Source organism: Poecilia formosa, unplaced genomic scaffold (assembly GCF_000485575.1).
Source record: "Poecilia formosa unplaced genomic scaffold, Poecilia_formosa-5.1.2 Scaffold42, whole genome shotgun sequence".
In the NCBI taxonomy this organism is placed as follows: Eukaryota; Metazoa; Chordata; class Actinopteri; order Cyprinodontiformes; family Poeciliidae; genus Poecilia; species Poecilia formosa.
This window is the reverse complement of record NW_006799981.1, coordinates 1,983,540-2,001,039: the sequence shown is the minus strand read 5'-3', so window position 1 is coordinate 2,001,039 and position 17,500 is coordinate 1,983,540. Positions and strand designations below refer to the sequence as shown.

At 39.6% G+C, this 17,500-nt stretch overlaps 1 protein-coding gene across 5 annotated transcripts in view; it reads right to left on the bottom strand.

Moving 5' to 3' along the window:
• Positions 1-17,500, bottom strand: part of LOC103137653 (signal-induced proliferation-associated 1-like protein 2) — a 120,767-nt gene that overhangs the window by 26,947 nt on the left and 76,320 nt on the right. For 4 of the 5 annotated variants that reach the window (XR_001662035.1, XR_001662036.1, XM_016671181.1 and 1 more), the window contains 7 exons: positions 13,515-13,661; positions 12,339-12,442; positions 12,123-12,211; positions 9,857-10,230; positions 5,566-5,817; positions 3,590-3,643; positions 1,436-1,574 (listed from right to left, as the gene is read on the bottom strand). Coding sequence is in view for 2 of the 5 variants with exons in the window: in XM_016671181.1 (XP_016526667.1) it covers positions 1,436-1,574; positions 3,590-3,643; positions 5,566-5,817; positions 9,857-10,230; positions 12,123-12,211; positions 12,339-12,442; positions 13,515-13,661 (1,159 nt within the window). In the remaining 3 variants the exon portion in view is untranslated. The remainder of the gene's footprint in view (positions 1-1,435; positions 1,575-3,589; positions 3,644-5,565; positions 5,818-9,856; positions 10,231-12,122; positions 12,212-12,338; positions 12,443-13,514; positions 13,662-17,500) is intronic. The other variant, XR_001662038.1, reaches the window with a different exon arrangement.

Sequence of the window (17,500 nt, the reverse complement as noted above, 5' to 3'; positions counted from 1 at the left end):
CCGATTCATGTGAGGGACATGCCTGGCTGTGCCAGAGGACACTGCTGGCTGCCTTTGTATTAAAAATGACCGGCATCCAACAGAACCCATTTGGACGTCTCCAGGGTCTCATCCTGGTCGATAATGGACGAGTGTTGAGGCACTGGGGAACTGGGGATGCAATTAATTGTTCTGAGGAACATCAAACATCTTTCTGCAACTTCCTGTCCCTAATATCCCAACTGTGTAAACTCAGGCTCCTTTTGGAATTAGGTTAACATAACGCTGAGCGAGTCAGGGTTCACACAGGGGTCAGCAGGGCGGAGGTCCATCAGCTGTGGAGCAGATGTTTCTCCTACTGTGACGCCCTCATATCATCATCTACACTTATTATGATAAGACAATAGCTTTATAAAGAGGAGCAGAATATTAAATATCCTGTAATCAGAGTAAATCTGCAATAAACAGGTGATTCCCAATAAATTAGAAATCACTAAAAAGTTAATTTATTGCAGTTTTTCAGTTCAAAACTTTTAGATAAATTCACTACACAGTGATGGTGATACATTTCAAGTGTGTTAAATTTGAAGGTCAGGAAAATCTAAAGTTGTGTTTCCCAGGAAAGTATGATATTACTTCACCCCATTAAATATAGATGTTTTAAGAGAAATGGTGTCTTACTGAAAGGTATGTCCAGACAGTAGATTCACTCAATCGTTGGTCGGAGCTCCTTTTGCATCTTTTACTGCATCAATCCAAAGATAATTTCTGAAAGTTCTGAATTAAAAGTCATTTTTGGTGAAGTTATAATATCAAAATGTTCATAGAAACCAACTTTTAGACCTTTGAGATCAAAATTAAGACTTGAAAAGTACCACTCTGTGGATAATGAATCCATACAATATTTAAGGTTTTATTAACAGCTAAGGGAAACCAAAAAGTCAGTATATATATTATATAAGAGCAAAAAAATGTGATGTTATGGCTTACACAATAATGGTGATGGCTAAAAGTACAAAAGAAACTGGCCGTTCACAAAATGCTTGTACCTAAGCATTTTGATGGAAAGTTAAGTGGAAGGAAAAACTGCAAGAAAAAAATTAGCAGGAGTAACAGAGACAATCCACCTTGAAAGAATTGTAAATGCAGAAATTCAAAGGCAAATACTGAACAATTCAACTGGGAGATTATTTCACTTATAATATGGAAAAAATGTCTCGTTATAAGTGAGCTTGACCTATTTTTTTAATCAATATTAAGCAATTATTTACTTAAAACAAGCTCCTGAAAAGGTAGTACACTTGAAATAAGACCAAACTAAGATATTTGCACTGGAAACTAGATCAAAAGTACTTGGTAAGATTTTGTGTTTTTGTAGTGCATTGATATTACAGTTTATTTAGTTGCACTTTTATGCATCAACAAGTCATTCTTTCATTCAGCTCAATGACCTCACCTTCCGGCTCCTGTCTTCTCCTGGAGGACTGTCTGGCAGCAACATCTTTCGAAATTCCTCTTTTGACAGCCTCTGCAGCGATTTTCCATCGTGCTCTGCAGGCTGGAGCCGGCACGCTGCCTCCTGCGCGTACAGTTGCCTGCAAATCATATCAAGAACAAAGAAGACCAGATTTCATAACCAGGGTTACCAGAACCACATCCTGCGAAGGAGGCCCCAGCTACTTTTGGAATACTGGCTGAACAAACAAAAACGGGGTCCAAGTGAAGGATTCATCTTGGCATGCCAACATCAGGAGTCTCCATGCTAGTCAGTTACATATGGGGCAGCAGGGAGGGAGAGACGCCAGGGTGTGCGTGTGGGGGGCGGGGGGTTATTTCCACTAACACCTCGTCCAACACCGGTGTGCCAAATCCATGAATAGAGAGACGAGTGCAGCCAAGCACTGTGAGGGGCAGGAACAGAAACAAGCATTTCGAACAGAGACCATCACAGACCAAAGGAGTGCTCAACACAACAACAACAACAACGACGACGACGACGAGGGAAGACATAAAAGCCGCTATGCAGGGATTGGAGACGGATTCTGAAGAGGTGACATGTTGTCCTGGAACTGGTTGTCAGCAGGTTTTTGTTTGAGGACGTCTAAATGATTCTGACTGCAGGGGTGTTGGGTGTTAAGAGAGGAGGGCACAGGGCACGGCGGATGTGACCAACCTGGCTGGTGAAGTGGTGTGGCGGTGTGAGCTCTGCTTTAAATGAGCAGCCTGTCCGCGACACTCTGAGTGCTGTTGGCAGGGTGTTACATGGCTGCGGGGATATCGGTTCAGACGGCTAGACGATAGGACAGGCCGGCGACGAAGAGACACTATTTCTGAGAGTTGCACTGCTTTATGCAGCTTGGTGTAGTGAATACTTCCATGTCACAAGGACTTTATGTGATAGTGAATTGTTAAATGAATACAAAAAGGCACAACTTTAAAGATTTTTTTTTTTTTATAAATGTGTTTGGTATGTATTCAGCCTCAGCCTCGTAGAACCAAATTATCATCCAATACCACACATCACTTTTGGGTGTGTTTTTATCAGCTCTACATGTCTAGAGTAAGGTTGGACAATAAGTCAATATCAACAAAGTAATACGTCTGACAGAATATTCAATACTTTCTCTGAACAGCTCTGCATTCTGGGGGATGTAGGCAGAGGAAAGGTTTTAGTTGCTCAACCTTTCACAGCCACCTAAGCTAGGTTGGTGGCATTAACTCACTCACTTGCTCTCTGGTTACCTAGCAACTCACTCATTCTTTTGTTACCTAGCAACAACCTCTGGAGTAATGGCGCGCTCACACCACAAGCACGCGTCCGACGCATCTAATACGACGCGCGTACACTTTGAATGCAGACGCTTGACATTTTGCTCTACACCTAGCGTTTGGCGCATCTGGTTTACAATCAAAATCTGTAGAGGCACGTTGAGGGTGCGTCAGATGTGTCTGCTGTAGCCATTGATTTACGTTGAACGCGTTGGATGCTCTTGCCGCTTCAAATGCTCAAAACGGTTCAAATCTCGCCGCGCTAGACACTCGAATCGCACCATCTTGCCTCATAACTGCTTAAAAATAAACAGTAACGCGTTGAGTGAAAACTGGGTAAAACAGGAAAGGTCACGCCATCTGTTTGGTAGTATTTCAAATATTTGAAACAAAAAAAAAACAACTAATCAATAATTATCGATACTGACTGATATGAATCGCTTATATTGTATGTTTTTCAGCCATACAGTCCAGCTCTAGGTTGTAATGTGGAAAAAAAATAAAAATGGAAAGCATTGCTATTAGCCTGATGCTAAAGCTCTCAGACATTCTGCCTACATTTTACTGAAATCTTATTCTATAGTCTGAAGTTCTAGGTAAACTGCAATTACAGTAAGAGTGGGGTTGTGTGGAAGAAACTACAGAAATGTCACAGCTACAGATACACAGTTGGTTGCCCCTTGAATGTGTCACATGTTGACAGGACTGGCACTTGAGACCGGTCATGACATTCAAGTGGCGTGATGGTCTAGGACAAAGGGGGGTGAAGGGGGTTGTGATGGTGTGCAGGGGAGCAGGCTGGGTCAGATCAGGGCCACCGGGTTCGACTATAACCGTGTACCTGGAGCGCTCAGACAGCATTTTGAGAAGGAAGGCTAACAAGCTCTCCGCTCCTCTGAAACAAGAATCAGAAGCAGCCTGGGATTAGAAGCATTAAAACAGATCCTGCATTTCATACAGTGTTAGGTCAAATGGGAAAACTTCACAAAGAGGGGAAGAGAAACTTCATTACGTTAGAGCAATATCTGTGAGTAATATTAGGCCATTTATCATGAGACACTGTTATGTAAGAAGAAATAAAACGGCAGGAATATATAAACAAGCAGTGGGGAGGGTAAATGAATTACGGAGCTTTTTCATAAGTCGGCAGAAGACGGCTTCAGTGCACGCGATCAATCACACAGCAAATTTCACAGCCTCAATTGGATTACTCGGAAGCCGAAGCTGGGGGTTTCTTCGAGGGCAGATCTCACTTTCGCTCTTCCAAAACATGCCCAGAGCTGTCTCTAACACCCTCAAACGAGTACTTACATACATCTAACCCTCCCTGCAGCGGGCCATTTAATTATCAGGGAGATGCTGTCAGCCATCAATCCTCATACAACATCTAAAGAGAAAGGGGACTTTCTGAACTTTTCTAAGCGACTGCATACGTTTCTCTGGTTGCTGCTCTGTGGAGGGTGTGACAGATTGTCGCATGGCTCGCAGCAGAGTTGCTGATCTGTCAGAGACCCAGCAACGCAATCCACAGGGACCTGAGATCAAATGAGTGATCAATAACGACATGTGACATGTGTCAAGTGTATTATGTCAGCAGCTTCATTGAGCTTATTTATTTTGTGGCTGTCGGCTTCAATCAAGGCCAGTTTATAAGCTCTGAGTGGGAAAGACAATGCAGAGGGTCTGAAAGGAAACTGGTCCAACAGCAGGCTTCACACCTGGTGCTATCAGGCAGAAATAATCACAGGCACTGAGCCTTAAATACCAAAGCTCACACCTTGTATTAAACATATCTTCATGGCACTTTAGCTCTGTCTTAAGGATCGTGCTGAAAAAAGTTCTTATTTTCAGCCAATGCATACATTTGTAAAAGAAATAGGCAAGGGCCAATATGAAAATGCCAATATTCTGTCATTAATAAGATTTTACACAAAAATGTATACTGTACAATGAGCTGTTTGCTTTTATTTGTAACAGCTTTCCAAGCTGCTTTCCAGTTGCAGTTTTAAATCAGAATTACTTTTAATTCATGTAAAAGGGCTGAAATGATTTATCGTATTAATTGATCAGTGGAATAATTGTCAACTGATTTAGTAATCGACTAATTATTAACCGGAGTATAAAGACTCTAAGAAGACCAGCTGCTGAAAGAACAACATTCTCAGAGCAGTAATTACACCAGAACTGTACAAGAAATATATACATTTGTATTTAAGATGTAAAAAAACTTATTTATCTGTAAAACCCAGAACTCATCAAGAAGCCTCATTTTAGCTTCACCTGTTCAAATTCTGTTAAAAAAATCAAATAATAATCTCCTATAAAGCATCCTTCAATATCCAATTATTTATTGGTTATTGCAAAAAAATGACTCAATTAATCTACAATGATCAAGTGTGTACACTTGATCATTGTAGATTAATTGTGGAACTGCTATGTTATTGCATTTTAGGTGATAAAACATTTAATGCATTGTTAATGCTATATAAAAACGCAGAAGTGATTAAAAGAAAAAATTGCAAAATGTGGCAATTTTTCTATCCGATTAATCATCCGAATAATCAATTACTAAAATAATCGATAGTTTGATTGGTTTCTGCATCTCTAATCAAACTGTGACTAAAGCTTTTAGGCTTTTAACTTGACAACGATGATATGAAACAGGGAAATTATTTAGCTCTGCATGATTAAAAAAATGGTAAATTGTGAAAAATGGACTCAAACCACATAAGTAAGGTGCTTTTGTGACGTTGTCCTCATTTTTTGATGACCTCATTCGTGCACTCTCGAGACCTTTTCTGTCTCTCACACACTCACCCACACTCTGAAATGTTGGGAGGTCCCTCAGTGCAGTGGGCATCACCATCATCACCATCATCATCAGCTGTCTTCATGCTCTCTGGGAGCTTGCAGCTGGACTGTGTGCGTGCCTGTCCACAGGCCTCGGAGCTGGGCCCCGGCTCGGGCCCTGTGCTGCTCGTCTGGGGGATGGTGTACACCTTGGAGGAGTCAGCGGACATACAGTACCTGGCACCGCGGGCCAGTGGACTGCCAGAGTGGTGTGAGCCACTGATCAAACAGCAAAAATAAAGCATAACGTAACTCAAACATGACCAAAACAATGAATGAAATGAAATAACCAAATACAAAACATAAATAATGGTGATAATAATAACAAAAAAGAAGCATTAGCAATAAAAAAAAAAATCATGGATGCTTGCACCACAACCCGGCAGATGTATGGAAATTAGTCAAATGATTTATTGTCAGATAGAGCTGGACAATAAATCAATAACAATATATTAAATATATTTATTTACGTGCCTTTTAATGTCCTAAAAATGCTAGATAGGATTGATGTATTATTAATATTATCAATGTAAATTCGTGATAGACGTGTATCAATAAGGTCGTTTGCAGTTCACGGGTGAGACAAATACAAGTCATAAAAAAAATAAATAAAATCAGATTTCACAAAAAATAAGGGTGTTAAAGCCTGCAGTGTGAACGTAGTCTAACTCGCTCACTCTTTAGTTGCCTGACGCCGCAGCAAGTTAAGTTTTCTCCACCGTGCCTCATAACTACTAAAAAATAAACGACGACGGTGTGGAGTGAAAACTTTGTAAAGATCAAGCCACAGGTTTGATAGTATTTCAGATATTTAAAACAAACAAACAAAAAACAAACTAACGAATAATTACTGATAGACTGATACGAAACGGTTAAATTGGAATAAGATTTTCCGCCATATTGTCCAGCCCTAACCTCACAATGGTTCATGAATGGTCAGCATTGCAGCCAGCTAGGATGACATAATCCCCTCCAAATAAAAGTACCTCCCCTTTAACCTACTTCATGAGACGACTCAGTTCCAGTCTGTCATGCTCGTATTCCTGCTGAACTTTGTCCTTTCAATATTTCATCAAATATCAAATGACAGACCGCATTTATGGTTCAGTGCATTCAACCACAAAGAGGCATTTCCTCCTCTTGCTCTCGGTGCTATGCAGAGGTTCCTCAGACATCTGCTGCTCTGACCCCTGCTGATTTATGGGTCTCCAAGCATAACGAGCAAAGCAACTCACACGCTTCCATGTATGCGGAAAACTGTTTCTAATCATGTTATTGGTGTGAATTCACCCTTGAAATTAAGATTGGTTGGTCAAAGTAATGACTTGTTTGCTGACAGAAATATTACCCCAGCGCCAGCTTTGTTCTGTTGTGACAAAATCTAATCATTGTAAGTAGGGTGGTCGAAACATTCCCCAACTCATAATGGCTTCATGTGCTTTGTGAATATGCTTTAAATCACAGCGATTTAAAAATAAGCATGCCGTCATTATCAGAGTCCCACATTCAGCTGGGGTTTTCCCTTTATTAATTTTCCATTTATGATGATGGCGGACAGTTAGGATTTCACGTCTCTTGGCTGCCAAGGACTTTCACTACGACTGCTCAAATAAAAGTCAGACAATAATGAACTCCATAAAGATGTCAACCTCAAAGCTGTAAAACTTTAAAATATGTCCAAAGAAATGATGGTTTGCTTGCTTCTGTTTGCTGAGAATGCTGAACGCTCACCAAATGTGTGAAAACCAGAGATTTTCCAGCCTTTTTATGTCTGAGGGTCACTGAGGAATGCCTGCCCCTTTCGGCTGGATGTAATCATGGTCAAGCAACCACAAACGTTCATTTATTTTCTCTTAATCTAGCTTAAGTCTAAAACGTGCAGTGCTGTAAAACCAGTTTTGCTCCCTTTTTGATTTCCATTCCGTACACATTTTAATTTTAGATAAAGACACCCTGGGTAAGTAGAGAAAAAAAATCTGATTTCCAGGTATAATTTTATTTACTTAAGGGAAAGAGCTATCTAACGTATCTGTAGAAATATTCACACATCTTGTTAAATCATGAAACGATGTGATAACTCGTATTATTTCTGCACAGTTAAAAAAATCTCCAAAAGTAATACAGTAACATGATCCAAATGAAAGGAAGCCAATGACAAATTAATTCAATTCTATTTGAAAAAGGGTTAAAAAGCCATTTCTAAAGTTTTGGGACTCCTGCAAAACCAGGTTGGGAGCCGTTATTAACAAATGGAGAAAACATTGAACAGTGGAGAATTTTACCAGGAGTCACCAAATTCACTTCAGGAGCCCGTCGACAGTTTATTAGGGACGTCACAAAAACATAAAGAACAACATCTATGGCTAAAGATGACTTCTATAGAAGAGCGCCAAGACCAAACCCACTGCCAGCAAATCAAAAAAGCTCATCTTCCATTTGGAGTAAAACTCCTTTTAATGATTCCAAGAACTTTTTAGAAGAATATTCTCTAAACTGACAGACAAACGTGTTTGTTTTTTTTTCAAAGGTGTGTCCTATCGTATCCGATATAAAGCTGAGAACATTTCATTAAAAAAAGATTCTTACCGACAGTAAAAAATGACAGTTAGGTTCTGGTTTTGGACTTGTAAAACTTGCCATAATTGTTAAAATCATAAATTTAGCTCTTTACTCGAAAATCCTAAAGAAGAACATCTGACGTTAAATTGAAGAGCAGCTGGATTATACGGCAGGACAATAATTCAACCAAATTAATTGCAAGTTATCTTAAACACCAGTTGTCGCAGCCAAGGGTCGTAACTACTTTTTTGCAAAGGGCGAGGTTGGTTTGAAAACATTTTTTTCTGAATAAATTATATAAAACTGAATATTTTACAGTAGTTGTCAAGGCACAGTTTTTCCCTCTTTCCTTACTCCAACATTAAACCAACCCAGATGTGAAAACAGTCTGAGTTTAGATTGCTGGTTAAAACAATAGATCCTCTTTTATTCTTTGCAAAGCGTGAATGAAAACAACCCCTCCCCCATTTTCCTTCACAAGGACCGCAGTCTGTCGATGGGAACTGGGATCACACAAGACCCCCTTACCCCCCGCGCTGCTTCAGGCGGAGAGCAGCGACCACCGCCGGCTTCAGCACAGCTGGATAAGCCGGGTGGGAGCTCAGCAGACACTAAGCACCACCAGGTGAGGAGAAGGTCAATGAACAGACACAGACCATTAGTTGTGCATGTAATTTTGCGTGTGTCTGGCAGAACAGATCCAGTATCGGGCTCGATAGGTTGGCGGTCGTGGTGTTTGTCTGCGAGCGCCGATGTATTCCAGAACAGAGGATTTTGCTGTGAGCTATGTAGCATAACAAAGGGTGTGAATTTCCAGCACACGCAAATCAGTTCAGTGACCCGGCTCGGATTGAGCAAACACAGAGCAAAGTAATTACCAATAAAGATGAAAAAGTATCAAAGAGCAACCACTGACTCATGACCTGTCTGTTTTTATTATTATTTTTACAGAAGGTAGACATGGTGCTTCTGTGACTATTTAAGTAACTGTTTCAGTTTGCATCTCCTTCCAAAACAAAAAACACTCAGTGCTTCTGTACCTTGTTTCTGAACCTGGTGATGAAGGTACGTATATCTACTACAAAAACTGGGTGGGCTTCTTTACTAGGACAATACAGAGCCACATTTCTTTACATTTCTTTACAAAGAAAGTAGAGTGCTTGCTACTATTAACTCAGAATATTCAGCTTTTCTTTTCTACAGAAAGTATTCTTGGTTTTTCTATTCTGTGATTACCTGTGACTCTGTCTTGGAAAGGTCCTTCAGCCGTTGCTGCTAAATAAACAGCACTAAGTAGAGTGGATTTTACTGTGATGCATTATTATTATTGGGCCAAACTGAACTGGATGCAGTTGGATATATACTGTAGTAGTACTGTTCCTTGACGTGAAGTGGACCTGTTCTGCAATATAAAAGTGAACTGAATCGAAATGATGCTGAAAATATTTGCCTTGATTATTCCAGTCCTATAGTGGAGGAATTCCCCATCTTCATTTGATGTTTTTCGAGGCTGGGCCAAGGCAAATAATCTTTTTTTTTTTTTAGTTTAGTTGACATTTTGTGAACTTCAAACGTTAAGGTGTTAAAAGCCATCAGTTTTTTGTTCCAATGCTTCTGCAAACCCAGAAAAACATTGTTGTTGTAAAGTTTGGCTGCCATCAGGAAGAAATTAAAGCGTTAACCTTCATCTGTATCGTACCTTGAATGAGACGAAATCTCGCTGAGGTCTCCAATGCTGCCCTCTGTCATGTGACTACCCATGATGGCTGAAGCGAAGCCTTGCTGCAAGTATAGTTTCCCATGATCCTCTTCTGTCATTTCGTCCTCGTGGTGCTCAGAGACCCAGGGGTGTCCCTGTTCCCCGACCCTGCCCTGCAGCAACACCCGGGCTCCGGGGGGCACGCAGGGATTCGTGTCTATGCCGCTGTCTGTGGAGGCGCCTTTGATGTAGGTGAGGCCCAGCATCTCCGGGTCCATCAGGTCTCCAGAACCAAAGTGCTTATCATCGCTGTTACTGGAGGCGTTGCTTGAAAGAGTGTTGCTACTAGAGTGGCTTGAGTTTTTATCGCCAGTCTGGTGGAGAGAGGGAAAGGGCGAGAGGGGTGAAGGGAAAAGAGAAATGAAACTGGGTCAGGTAATTGCAGATTGTTCTTATAGTTGTTTTAACGGACTCGCTGTGCCAGACGATGAGGGTTCGGAGTGATTCCACTCTGACTGATGTTATTACAAGAGATGAGCCTGTCAGACAGCAGGGTAGACTAGGTATATGTACAGGAAACATTTAAAAATAAGAGTGTTAATGTTTTTACAGCCCTCTTTCACACACACTGCGTCTCTATTTTATGTTCATGGTGTGATTTTAATCTAATTTGAAGGAAGTCTAACAGATAACCAAAGTAAAGACTGAGTAATATGTGATACTAGTAAATCTCAGACTAAGAAAATAAACTATGAATTACATGAAATTGACCTGACACTCTTATTTACTATGCTATGCTCAACATTGTTAAATCGTGGATGCAACTTAAATCACATTGAATCAAAAGCAGATGAGGGGGAAAAAAGAGCTCTGTGCCAAGAGGAAGGTTTGATTTTTTTTCTTTTATGTAGAAAGCCTGGGTTAATGAAAACATAGCTTAAAGCACCAACTGACAGAAAGGAGCAATTAGTTGGATAAGGAAGAAGATGAGTTGATGTTGAGTCAAAAAAACGGCGAAAGAAAAAAGAAAATATAGATAAAATAGACAGGAGAGACTAAGGCTAATAAAATATTAACAATTTTACTAAAATATGCCCTAGAAAAGTGTGAGATGGCCAGAAATGGTGATGGGATGAGGCACACGGTTGCTTGCTGATGAAGGATATGTGACAACTGGAAAGAGCGAGAGAATAGCAGCACAGTTCAGCTCCTGATGGCTGTAAAGTCCATTTCTAAATCAAACACACGAGGAGCAAAGCAGGTCTGAAACTGCTGCACAGCTTTTAAAAACATTGAGACCGTCGTAATGCACAAAACACTCCGATCTGACCTTCGTCTTACATTTAACTGCTCTCTTTCAAAACATTTGAAAAGAAAAATACTCAACAGATCTTTTAGATTAGTCATAGCAACCTCCTGAATCTTCAACATTTGCTCATCTTTATTGAAATGCAAATGTTAAGCTCTAAAGAATGTCTCTTCTTTGAAATATCTTGTTTTAAATTAATCCATTAGTCAACTTTAGGTGAGTTAAAGGTTTGAAACTCTAAAAATCTTAATCTGTATTCTCATTCAACAGATTTGTTTGCACTAAATGTCTACTTGCTTTGTGAAATTCTTGCCTCTCTGAGTAACTTTTTCTCAGAGATACTAATGCAAACTATTTTGCGTTAGTTTGGTTCCAGTAAGATCCAAAAGGTAAAATAAACGAAACATTTGACGACCTAGATGGACGAACCAGCTGTTCCCTCTCGCCTCATGCTGTTTTAAACAGCTGTTTGTTTTTCCTACTGAGGAAGTTTTCTGGTTGTGGCAAAATTTACAGTCAAAGTGGTTCAGAAATTTTGAATCCCTATTTTTCTTTCCCTTTAAATCTTTTTAAACAACCACTTGCAACATCAGGTTGCATGTTGAACTTCAAAATGCTGCAGGACAAATTTGTATAGTAGAATTAGAAATAAACTGTGTTCCAATTTCTTGCATTTTTTTTTTTGTTTTACTTAAATTGTTAAAAACATATCTCAATAAAAACATAATCTTTAGTGACAGTCAACTAATGTTAATTGTGAAAAACATAAAACATACATAGGGTCCTTGCTTATTAGGGAGTTATTGAGACTGATGAAGAATGTAGATTGATATGTTTTTTTTTTTTTGTTTGTTTTTTTTACCATTGAGTCCCAGAAACCTAACAATGTAGAAAATATGCTCAAATGTCATGCTGTCAGCTTGAGTCAACCTAAATGATTGCAGAGAAGAGATTCACCCTGGAAAGCTTGTTTGGCGAGTCCTTTCCTCCTTCCCTTTGCTTCAGAGGATTCAGGATCTTCGTGGAGGGTATGTGCCATTTGGCCTCTGTGGAGAACCATGAAAGACAATATTTAAAAGAAAATAACCCATAAATAATACAATCTCTACATTACTTTGCTTTTACTATACGGCATCTTTATGTAGAATAAACTTGAATTTCGATTAGATTCACCTGCAGATCTGGTTCTTTCCAGGGTGGGCTCTCTCTCCCTGCGAATCTCTCCATCGGCTCCTTGGATGTCGCCCGCCCGCTCATGCAGTATAGGGGACGGACACCTGAAAAAAGGCACAAAAAAAAGGCTCAAAATGATTTTCAATCTATTGTGTGAGCTTTGTTTCCTAGTCAAAGAAAGGCTTCAAAAGACCTACCGCGGATTTAAAGCAATTAGCTCAAGTTTCTTTAAGGTCAAATCACTTGAGCTTATAAAAGAATAAAGAAGCTGCCAGACAGCTCTGGCGAGAGGCCTGTTTTCATTCCGCTCAACATGCCAAGCTGTTCCTTGCTCTTGACAAAAGGGAAAGAAAAATCACATTTTTCAATGCAGGTCTTAATTATCGCTTCGAGGGCTAATCGGGGTTACAGGGGCCAGGGTGTCTCGTTATCTTTAACAAAGACGCTAACTGGAGATCAGTCGTCTGGTCTGGAGAAGCCTCAGCGGTCCTCAGCAGTTCAGAGAAAGTTTGAGGCTTTTAAAGGCAAAGAAGGGGGAAGATGCAGCTCTAATGAAGGTCTAGAATCATTCATTCACAGATGTAGGTGTTGAATTTGAGTCAAGAATGACAAAAATCATGCCGGCACTGTCTGCAGTCTCAGAGGCAATAATCCAGGCATCTATTCAAACTTATTAAATTGATAAGATTAGGCCAAGTAACATTCTGCTTATAAATTTGTAATGAATAAGAATTAATTTTAGAACATTTTGGTTTCAAAGGCTGTGTACAGAGAAGATTTTAAAGTAAGAATCATTAAAAATACTGAACTGAAATGCATATGAGACAGTGTTAATGTTTGAAATAAAAAAACAGAAGCTCCAAAAAGTTCCAAGAAATATGAAGAAATAAAAAAATCTCATGCATGATATTCATAAAACACCATCTGGTCTTCTGTGTTGCTAAGCCGTAGCAAGCACAGTATAACATTTCTGGTGGATTATTTCCTGTAAAAAATGTGTTACGACAAAAGCACACTGATGATTTGGTCATTTCATGCAGAAAAATTGCCAGGTCTTAGAAATAGTGCGAGCACTGATTGAAGCCGCATTCACAACAGCGAGAAAAAAGAAGATATAATCATAGAGAGACTATTTTATATCAAAAAGGAAAAGTAACTCATTTATGTTTCTTTTACCCATCATATCCGGGCTGCTGGGACCAGTTGCTGCTGCCGCATGGACCCGGATCGCTGGAGGAGGATTGGTTACTGGGTGAGCTGCGGTAGTGCTGGTCTCCCTTGTTGCATATAGTGACCTGGGGATTCTCCATGTCCTGCAAAGTCCTGTAAAAAACGCCGGAGGTTAGTAAAAAAAAAACTGCTAATGTTGGAAATTTCTGTCTGACCGACATAAAAGATTAAAGCGAATCATTTCAGCCACTCTCCTTGTACATTTATTTATTTAAAAAAACATGCAAAACCTGTCGAGACTGCACCTTGAAAAACATATTACCCAAACATTAGCATCACTATCACTTGGTGTCACAGCAGAAAATAGTTCCTTTGCATGTGAGCGCCTGGGATAATCTCCATAGAAAATGTTGGAGCTGTCAGTAAGAAAGAAGGCGTCTTGTTCTCCAAAGATAAACACAAAAGAGATTAGTTCTGCTTATAAGCCACAGAAAGTAATCCAGATGGCGACTCTATGTATGCATGTAGCATGAGGAGATTCTGAATTTACACAAGATTCTTGCTAGAAACCTACACTTGAAGTTTGGTCATTTCTTTTATCGTCATTGTTTCTTCAAGTTTTTTTTTTTTTCTATAACCATTTAAGTAGCTCGCTGCTAACTTTTGTTGAAGATAAAAAAATGCCCATCATTTCCCTTCAGCTTATAGTGCCATGCAAATGCATTCATAACCAATAAAGTTTATACTTTTTAACATGTTGGAGGATTTGATTCTCTATGCAGTGACACACACCGCTCTTCCTTCTCCCATCCTGCTGCATTCAAAATACCGTCACATCTCACATTCTCAGTGTCTCAAGAGAGCTAAACAGAAATTTTACTAAGAGGATTTTGTTATTAAGCGAATCCGCTTTATGGTCATCTTATGATTAAACATAAAACAAAAACAAACAACTGATTCTTTCTCTGCAGTGCGGTACTAAAAGACGTATGGACTGGTATTGGTTTGTGGCCCAGCGGTTGGGGATCTCTCAGGTACGGGCCATAAATTTACAGCTTACGTGTAAAAAAAACACTGTGTTGGAGAGCTAAAGCCATAAATACAAGGTCCCTATTGTGAAACTGCTGCAGGGATTATTTTCATCAACAGGGTGAATCCTGACAGAAAACGCCAGGGTAGCGAGGTAAACATACTTCTAGAGGCACAACTTAATGGCTTTTGGCCAACTATTTAGATATGTTAATTTTCAGTAGGTCATAAAATTCTTAGAATAATACTGATTCAATTTAGGACTGCAGAAAATCTCAAACATACAAGATTTTGGCTCTTGAAGACTGGATCCTTGGCTACCCTTATTTTAGGTCAAATGGAACGGCTTATTATGTAAAATCTCTCTGAGAATCTTTGCCAAAACTTGAAAATGAAAGTTCACAGAGGCTCCCTGATCAATCTGACTGGTCTTGAGCTATTTTTCATAAATGTGTCTGTGCAAAACTAGTAGAAACAAACCCCAAAGGACTTGCAGCTGTAATTGCATCGATAGGTATTTTTCTACACAAAGCATTGACTCCAATACAAAAGCAGGCCAAATTGATTTTTGCAGATTTGTAACTGCTAAAAGAAATATCACAAACAAAATATTCCTATAAAATGCATTGAGGTTTGTGGTTGTGAAGTCAAAAAACTTGACTGCAAGGCAAAGTACATATGTATAGTAAAAGTATGTTTTATTTAGACTTTAAGAATACTTTAGTTAGTACAAAGGATAACAAATTAGATCTTCGTTGTCATCTGCACGCTTTTCTTTAACATAAAAATAAGCTGTCACAAAATAAATCCCTGCACACATCATCAAACGCATTAGTTTGATCGCAACATTTCCTCTCCTCCGCTGAGTCCTTGCACTTTAATTTGAAACAGCAGCATCTGCCTTCTTGTTCTCCTTTTCCTCCTCCCTAGAGATAAGATGTTCTGAGAAGGGGGATATCAAATGCAATATTCCTCTCTGTGGTGCAATATCGTCTGAAGGTGCTCTCTGGTTTTGTAACATAGACATATTTTATATAGCACAGACTCTTGAATCAAATTGATGTTAGGTTGGGATTATGCTGTATGGTGGCAGTTTTAAAGGTGATCTATTATGGTACCTTGAGCAAGTTAGTATCTCTATTGGCTGTAAAAAACATGTTCATTAAATTGTTTCTTTTTCACAAAATCATTCTTAGAAATTGAGATTTTAGTCTGGTCAACGTTTACGCTCGCATGTGAAAATGGCTTCAAACAGATGCGCAATAATACAGCTGTACATTTTTGAAAAGTAAAAGTCCTCTGGATGGTAACTCAACAACAAAACATTTGTCTTTTCCACCTGACCAAATATCTTGAAACTCAGCTTGGGTTACTAGGTGACGGGCGGAACTCTACTGGGGTTGCTAGGAAACAGGGTGGACTTCACTGGGGTTGCTAGGCGAGGGTCAGTGCCTGTTGATTTGAGACGTTACATTTCAAAGGTTTTTGAAAAAGTTAATTTCCAGAAACCAAAAAACATTTGATTATTTCCAAAAGCTGGGTGGATGTTTTTTTTTTTTTTTTAAGCGGTTGGGCTGTTTTTCAGAAGCAGTAAAAACCGAAATGGAAGTACAAAAACATGCAAAACCAGAATTTGCAAAATACGTCCCCTTTATGCTGTAGATCCTTCCTTAAGAGAGACGGAGAGACTTCCTGCCAAGTTTCTGTCTTCAGTTATTGCTACCATTTAGAGAAATAAAAGTTACACATTTAAAGCCTTTTCTGATATGCTAGTACTTTCATTGCCATCTATTCCTAATGGTTTTAGTCATCTGCACAGCTTTGCCGCACTTAAAATGATTGAGAGTCATCTCTAACCATTACATCTTCTTCTTCTTCAATTAGTCAAACTATTAAAGGAAATGACAACATAATTTATGTTGATTTATGCCTATAGAATATGCTCCTGCATAATAACACCCTTTCGTTCTCTCCCTCGCCTCCTTTACAACCAACCACCCCCCTCTGGGGCGCTACACGTCGTGGTCTGGGGAAGAGCGCTGTCTTTGTTTCTGTAGTAATTGGATGAGATGAGCCGAGCCGTGTCAGTGTCCCTATCACCTCCTCCTCAGCAGGGTGCAAGGAAGAGGAAGGGAGAGCGGCGAAAAAGGGAGCGAGGGAGAATGGGAGTTCTCCCACTTCCAGAGAGCCTGATTAGACAGGGAAGGCGGCCATTATCCAAGTATAGTCAGAGCAGGCAACACCGGGGAGGAGAGGTGGGGGGGTCGGTGTGACACACTGGAAAGGTTATCATGACTGTAGGGGTTTCATTAGTCTGAACAAATCACTGCTTTACATGGCTCAATGGAGATGTCCAAAATAGGACAGGAACAAAGTCTGAGTGTGGCCTTATCATCTGAAGGGAGATGAAAGCAGGGCTGTGAATTCATTGGACTAAAATGCTCCGTTTGTATGTATGCAAATAAGTGAACACAATAACAGCTCCTCAAAGTGTCCCTGTGGCTCTTTTCTAAATGCGAAAAAAAAAACAGAGTTCAAAGATTTGCTCGCACAGAACCGCGGGTGGCGACGTTTGATCGTAGTTCTCATGAAAACCCCTGAGCAGAAATGTCTTAAAAGCTTTGTTTCCTCTCTTGATTTGTCTGACAAACTTGTAAGATAGTTTTCCAACCATCCTAACAGGATAATTAACCACATATCAGTTTCATTGCAGCTTAATAGTCATACTAACCGGGAAGAATGTTTTGGTACAGAAATGAACTATTTTGTTAAAAGGAGGACAACAGAAATAAAGGCACTGAGGAATTGTTTTTTTTTTATGTTTTTAAGTGTCTTATGAGAGTTTAAGAATGCTAAGGGACTAATAAAATCCATCCATCCATCCATCCATCCATCCATCAAGTACTAAAGAGACAGTTGCAGTCAGAAATGGCTTCAAAATGACAAAATATAAATTTTTGCAA